Source organism: Sardina pilchardus, chromosome 5, assembly GCF_963854185.1.
Source record: "Sardina pilchardus chromosome 5, fSarPil1.1, whole genome shotgun sequence".
NCBI classification, from domain to species: domain Eukaryota; kingdom Metazoa; phylum Chordata; class Actinopteri; order Clupeiformes; family Clupeidae; genus Sardina; species Sardina pilchardus.
The window spans coordinates 29,815,369-29,822,868 of NC_084998.1; the positions used below are offsets into that span (position 1 = coordinate 29,815,369).

The 7,500-nt window shown below is 52.3% G+C and overlaps 1 protein-coding gene across 1 annotated transcript in view; it reads right to left on the reverse strand.

The window, feature by feature from the left end:
• Nucleotides 1-4,049: 4,049 nt before the first annotated feature.
• ppm1e (protein phosphatase, Mg2+/Mn2+ dependent, 1E) overlaps nt 4,050-7,500 on the reverse strand; it is a 49,646-nt gene continuing 46,195 nt past the window's right edge. Inside the window, exon 7 of the mRNA XM_062537204.1 lies at nt 4,050-7,408. Coding sequence (XP_062393188.1) covers nt 6,522-7,408 — 887 coding nt within the window. The 3' untranslated portion in view covers nt 4,050-6,521. The remainder of the gene's footprint in view (nt 7,409-7,500) is intronic.

The window sequence follows — 7,500 nt, forward strand, 5'->3', positions numbered from 1 at the left end:
GGGGGGGTGTCTTGTTAACACCTTGGCCCTGAGATAATGAGCATTTGTAAGCCAGCACTTTCATTACGGGGGATATCACACCTCTCTTTCACTCTCTCTCTCTCTCTCTCGCTCTCTCTCTGTTGGGTAGAATCCCCCAGAATGGAGGAGCCTTGGAAAGAAGGTCTTCTGTATCTGTTTCTTCCATTTTCCTTTCTCTCTCTGCTTTTTCTTCCTCTATCTCAATTCTCTTCAGTTCAGCGTGTGTGCTTTCTCTTAATCTATCTTTCCCTCTCTACCTCTCTCTCTGCGTCTGGCTAGGATTTGCCCCCCATCTCTCTATCTATCTATCTATCTCTCCCTCTCCCTTACACACACACACACACACACACACACACACTCAGTGCAACCTCTCACTCACAAGACAACACAAGGAATTGCAGTAAATAATCTTCTTGACTCAAACACACACACACACTTTACATGTTTCCAGCTATCATCATGTGTGGACTATGTCAAGCCTCCATAATGCTTTTTGTAATATTCAATAAATAAACCCAAATGTAACCACTTCGAACGTGTGTGTGTGTGTGTGTTGGTGTGTAGAGAGGTGTGTGTTAGCGAGGCCTCTGCTCTGTTTAGCGAGTGGTATGCCCACCGGACGGGTGTGCGTCGCTGGCGACATCAGAGAGCAGCTCCAGCAGAGTTGGCTTTACGTAACACGCTTTTATTTTCATGTCCAACAGGAGCCAGTGAGAGCACTTCAGTCTGTCTGTGGGAGTCAGAACAAGGTGTGCTCTCGCTCTCTCTCTCTCTCTCTCACACACACACACAGAGACTCTCTCACTCTCATTTCTATCTCTCTCTCACTCACACACACACACACACACACATACACACTCTCTCTAAATACTACAACAGTCAGAACAAGGCGCTTTCTCTCTCTCTCACTCACTCACACACACACAAACACACACACTCGCATACACACTCTCTGTCACATACACACTGTCTCTCTTCTTCTCTCTCACTCTGGGGACACTACAACAAGAGCCAATAATAACTCAGGTCCATGAATGTTTAAGTGCATACATGTACGTTCACACACACACACACACACACACACACACTCTCTCTCTCTCTCACACACACACACACACACACACACACACATACAGGCCTGTTCTCCTGGTACATGCCACAGGACATGTGGGCCTGTAAGGAAACATCAAAGAGGCTGATATCTTTCATGTGTGAAGCACGGTTTGGAACTGGAGAACATACTGGTCTATTTTTACATGAACTCCATGCTCACCCTCCTCAACACACACGCACACACACGCACACACACACACACACACACACACACACACACTGTTTCCTCCCTGCTGTCTGCACAGTCACACACACACACACACTGTTTCCTCCCTGCTGTCTACACACAGTCTCTCTCTCACACACACACACACACACTCACACACGGTTTCCGCCCTGCTGTCTACACATAGTCACACACACACATACACACACACACACACACAGCCCCACAGGCCAGTGCAGGGGCTTGATTAAAAAGCATCTTGCTTAATTAACTCTGTCAGTGTTAGCAAGGGGGCAGTGTCAGGTGCAGCAGAGCAGTGGGGGGGCAATGAGAGAGAGAGAGAGAGAGAGAAAGAGATAGAAGGACAGAGAGGAGAGATAAAGGGATGGAGGAAGAGAGAGGAGAGAAAAAGGTAGAGTGAGAGAAGCAGAGAGAGAGGCAGAGAGGGATGCAGAGAGTAACAGGGAGAGAGAGAGAGGGATGCAGAGAGAGAGAGAGTGAAGAAAATGAAGTGTGAGTGTGTGCACATGTGCAGTGTCAGGTGCAGTTCTGTGACTTAATCACGCCTCACAGAGCAGGCAGGCCACAGACAACACACTCCCCTCTTTGGGACCTGCGTGTGTGTGTGTGTGTGTGTGTGTGTGTGTGTGTCAGACAGAACACTCCCCTCTTTGGGATGTGTGTGTGTGTGTGTCAGACAGAACACTCCACTCTTTGGGATGTGTGTGTGTGTGTGTGTTACTTGATGCTAGCACACACTCCCTCTCTCTAACTCAACACCAGCACACACACACACACCCTCTCTCTCTCTAACACACACACTAACCCAATGCTATTTCTACTAACACACTCCCTCTCTCTGTCTCAACACTAGCACACACACACACACTCGAACCCAATGCTGTTTCTACTAACACAGTCCCTTCCATCTTGTTCAATCTAAATGCAACTGCATACCTGTCCCTCTTTCTAGCTCTGCTCTAACCTGTGTGAGTGCATTAACACACACACACACACACACACTCGCACTCATGCTCGCATGCACACACACCAGCCCCAGTGTGTTTCCTGTTATGTATTACCAGATATTAGACACAAAGATTAGGGTTACTTACCCAGGCAGTGGGGTGCCATTATACTGCATTCTTCTGCAACAGTGGTTGAGTTTGTCAGTGTGTGTGTGTGTGTGTTCTCCTGAGTCAGTTCTACTCAGTTTGAGTGTTTCACGCGTGTCCATCTTCATGCCGTTTCATTAGTTCAGCATCAGTGCGTTTGTGAGGAAGTGTGTTAGTGCTGATGCGTTAGTCAGTCTTGTTGCTGCTGCATTAATGAGAGTTATGTGTAAATGAGTGTGTGTTTGTAAATGAGGGGGTGAGTGTGTGTGTGTGTGTTAATGAACTGCCATGGCGCATCCATGCGTCCAGTGTTGCTGATTATTGAGTGTGTCTGTGTGTGTGTATTGTACGTGTGTTAATGAACTGCCATGACGTGCCCATGCGTGTTGCTGATTAATGAGTGTGTGTGTGTGTGTGTGTGTGTGTGTATGTCTGTCTGTTGATGAACTGGAATGTCATGCCCATGCGTTCAGTGTTGTTTATGGAGCTGTTATGAGCTGAGCCCGGAGAGGCCAAGAAACCACAGCTGACACAGAGTATCTCTAATCTTTATGCATGTTCATAATCACCAGTTTAAAGATACACAGTCAGGTATATACTAGAACACAGCATCACAGGGGGGTGGGGGGCTAGTGGTTGCCAAGCAATGTGGGGTGGGGGGGTGAACCCCCTAAGAGCCCACACAGAAGGCAAAGCTTTAGAGAGAGAGAGAGAGAGTGAGAGAGAGAATGCAGAAGAGAGAAGAGAGCAGAGAAAGAGAGACCAGGGATAGATAGAGAGAAAGAGAGACAGACCAGGGAGAGAGAAGAAAGAGAGAACAAGAGGGCAGAGAGAGAGAGAGCAGAAAGAAAGAGAATGAGGGATATTACTCTTGTTGCAGTTATTCAATGTGTCACTGAGAATGGCACTTTTATGTTCAACTTTGTTTGTCAGTTTGTTATGTGTGTATGCCACCAAGTGTGTTGTGTGTGTCTGCGAGGTGTGTGAGGTATTTCCTGTGTATGTGTGTGTGTGTGTGTGGGGGGGGGGGGGGGGGGGGAGACAGAGTATATTTGGAGTGTACAGTATGTGTTTTCTATGATATGTCGTATAAGAGAGGTATCCTGTGGAGTGCAAGATGTCTGCTGAAGTATAAAGTGTGTGTGTGTGTGTGTGTGTGTATAAAGTGTGTGTAGTCAGTATACATGTGTGTGTGTGTGTGTGTGTGTGTGAGAGATTAGGCAGCCCAGTCCTGAGGGAGCAAGTCTGCCTGACAGGAAGTGACGTCATGGCTATATTCAAACACAGCTCTTAGAGAGAACAGAGGAGGCTCTTCAAATACAAGTTTAATAGAGTACACCGATCACCAGCATTAATAACACACACTTGTTGCTTTGTTTTCTTTAGTTTTTTTCTTTGTTTCTTTGTTTTTGTGTTTATTTCTTTTTGTTTATTTGTTTACTCCTGCTCAGCCTTGCGTGGGATAACAGGCCCCTGGGAGAGTGTCCTCCATCATGGCTTAGCGAAGGTTCCTTATTATTGCTTACAAGGGGGAGCGGCCGCCACACACACCTACACACAGCCGGGGGGGGGGGGGGGGGCACACACACCTACACACAGCCGGGGGGGGGGGGGGGGGGGGGCACACACACACATAACTCCAACCTGAAGTAGTGGATACAGGGGCGACGGAATGTATGTGCGTAAGTGCGTGTGTGTGGGGGGGGGGGCTAGGGGTGGGGGAGTTATGCTGACATAACATGGGGCATGTGTGAAAGCAAGCGGTGGTGCCCATGGAGGGGGGGGGGTATCTAACTAGTGCTGTGTGCTGTACAGCGGAGGGGGTTGGACCCTTCTGTGTGTGTGTGAAGATCACTGAGGATCACTCCCCACACACACAAGCAAGAACATTGGTCTAAGGTTCCAAACACACACTTGCAAGAGGATCACAGTCAGAATTCTAAACACACTCACACACACACTCTGCAGGGCTCCTAGTCGGTGTGTGTGTGTATGTGTGTGTGTGTGTGTGTGTGTGTATGTATATTTGTGTGACGCTACAAAGCCACGAGTGAGCAAAAGTCTTGAGTTGGTGAAGAGGGCTGAAGTAAAGTAACACATAAACACACACACACACACACATAACCACTTCTCTCATGAACACACCACACACATACACACATAACCACTTTTCTCATGAACACACACACACACACACACACATAACCACACTCGCAGTCAGAACATGTATACACACACATACACATATACTTTATAAGTGAGTTTACTACAATTCCAATATATCATGAGTGCCCTGTAAGACGGAATAGGAGAAGGGGGGGGGGCTTACCAATGTGACATTGCAGCTCGATGGCCACACACACTCACACACACTACCACCCCGCTGGTCAGTCAGTGGAGAGGCCTATATCCAGGAATATCCTCACCACCCACCCATCCATCCATCTATCCATCCATCTATCCGTTCATCCATCCACCTGGCCACTTGGGCAGTGACGACGTCTCTTCCACACAGCCCCTCCCTTCCCCACAGGTACATTCCCCATTGGACAGTTCAGTCCTGGAGTCCCTCCCCCCTGTTCCATTCTCTTCCATCTCCCAGCCTACAGTGCCTCATCGCCCCCGGCAACCCCTGAGGCTCCTCGGAGTGTTCCGTGTACATTCTAGAACTTGTGATACATTCTGTTCCCCGGGAGACACCATGGCAACTTCCGTCACACAGGACCCCCCTCTGTGGGCCTGCAGCTGGAGGGGGGGGGGGGCACTGGTGCTGGGGCCTCCGCAGGGCGCAGTGGCAGCACCGGCCACCAGGGGGGGGTGGTGGGCCGCAGAGGAGAGGGACAGAGGGGAGGTGAATGGAGGTTTCATTTGAAAATGGCACCAGGAGTGGTGTGTGTGTGTGTGTGTGTGTGTGTGTGTGTGTGTGTGTGTGTGTGTGTGTGTCTGTGTGTCTGTGTGTGCGTGCATGCGTGCGTGGGCATGTGTGTGCGTGTGTTTAGAGGGGTAGTCTACACACACAGGGTGAAATGTGAAGAGTGTGTTCTTGACTATGTCCTACACTCAAAGTGGCCACTCCCTGACATGCTGTTAAAGTGGTTGACCAGGTCCAGCTGTAAGAGTCAAGCTCACCGTCATGGCCCATCAGCCTGAACTCATCTCTCTCCTCCTCTCACACACACACTCACACACACACACACACACATCAGCCTGAGCTGATCTCTCTGGAAACAGCTAGGAGGCGCTGTGATGCTAAAGGCTTCTGAATGAACACCTGTAGCTGCCTGACCACACACACACACACACACATTAAGAGACAGAGAGACAGACAAACAGACACACAGACACACACACACACACACACACACACACACACAGTAGGAAACTTAACTCCTAGCAAGCCCCTCATTGGTGGTGGCTGTACTGTGTCTATGCTCACGGCACACACTCCTGAACTTATTTAGCCATCCTGTCAGTGATCTGCGGTGTGTGTGTGTGTGTGTGTGTGTGTGTGTGTGTGTGTGTGTGTGTGTGGCAAAGCTCATCTCTGTCCACCCCGTCAGGTACCTAAAGATGGAGAGAAGCTCTTTGGTTTGACAATGAATGAGAAATAAAAGCTTGCACGGCTGGATGTGAAGGCCGGTCCTTCAGCTGATCTGTGCGATACACACACACACACACACACACACACACACACACACACACACACACACCTCTTGTCACCTCACTGGCCTGCCACTTGGCACAGTGGTAGCCATGGTTACGGCAAGAGCCAGCTTCCTGCTGATGGACCCCCCCCCACACACACACACTTTAGGATGAGAGTGTGAGCCTGACTCTAACACACTGACTGACCACAGAGAGGAGGGGGCACAAGATGGCGGCCGTGACTCTAACATCACTCTGGCATGAACACACACACACACATCTGTACATGTTTATAATGGCTTGTGTGTGTGAGTGTGAGTGTGAGTGTGAGTAAGTGTGTGTGTGTGTGTGTGTGTGAGGGAGGATGGAATGGCTGCGGGATGAGGAGTCTTGTTGCCCCAGTGGGGGCAGGTGGAGGGGTGAGTGCTGGGGCAGTGGGGGGGTAAGTGGGAGGAGCCTCATCAAGGGCCCAGATGGAACTTCAGGGCCAGTGGGGAGGGGCTTGCTGAGACGAGCCGGCCCATTGGCCCAGCCCTCCTGAGGGCCGGACGCTTCTCCCTTCGCCGGCGGCGTTCTCCGCGGAGCGTTGCCGTGGGCAACGGGATGATGGGCAGTCCGTCGGCGCGGCGCGGGAGGTTCCCTCGGGCGCGGTACACACACAGCCCCTCCTCCTCCTCCGATCGCCATAGCGACCGCCACGTCTGCCCCGGCACCTCCAGCAGGTCGGGGGCGGCCAGCGCCCGTCGTCGGGGGCCACGGGACCACACGGGCAGCCGCAGGGCACCGCCGCCGTTCTCGCCGCCGGCCTCGATGTGGAGCGCGGGCCCGGTCCGGCTGAGGCTAGTTCTGTCCGTGAAGGAATCCATGCGGTCCTCGTAGGCCAGGTCCGCCGGCGCCGAGCACTGCTGCAGAGGCCATCCGGCCGCCCGGCCCTTCCCGCCTCCTCCGTTGTCGTGGCAACCCATCTCCCCGGTCCCCGGCTCCCCCTCAGCCTCCTGGTCCTCCGTCGCCGGGTCCTCGGGCGCGGCGGGCGCCATCTCCTGGTCGTCGGGCGTGGGGCCGTGGTCGCCGGGCGGCGGCGCGCGCGGGTCGCGCAGGAAGACCACGATGACGGTGATGTTGTCGCTGGAGCCGGCGTCGCGGGCGCACGCCACCAGCTTGTGGGCCACCATGGCCGTGTCACCGGCGTTCTCCGCCAGGTGGTCGCTCACCACGCGCACCGCCTCGTCCGGCCCCACCGTGTCGTAGAAGCCGTCGCACGCCAGGATCAGGTAGTCCTCCGAGCCGTCCAGCGCAAACTCACCGTGGTCCGCGTCGCCGCAGATGTAGGGCTTGTGCTCCGAGTCGCCTGTGACACACACACACACACACACACACACACACACACACACACACACACACACACACACACACACACACACACACACACACACACACACA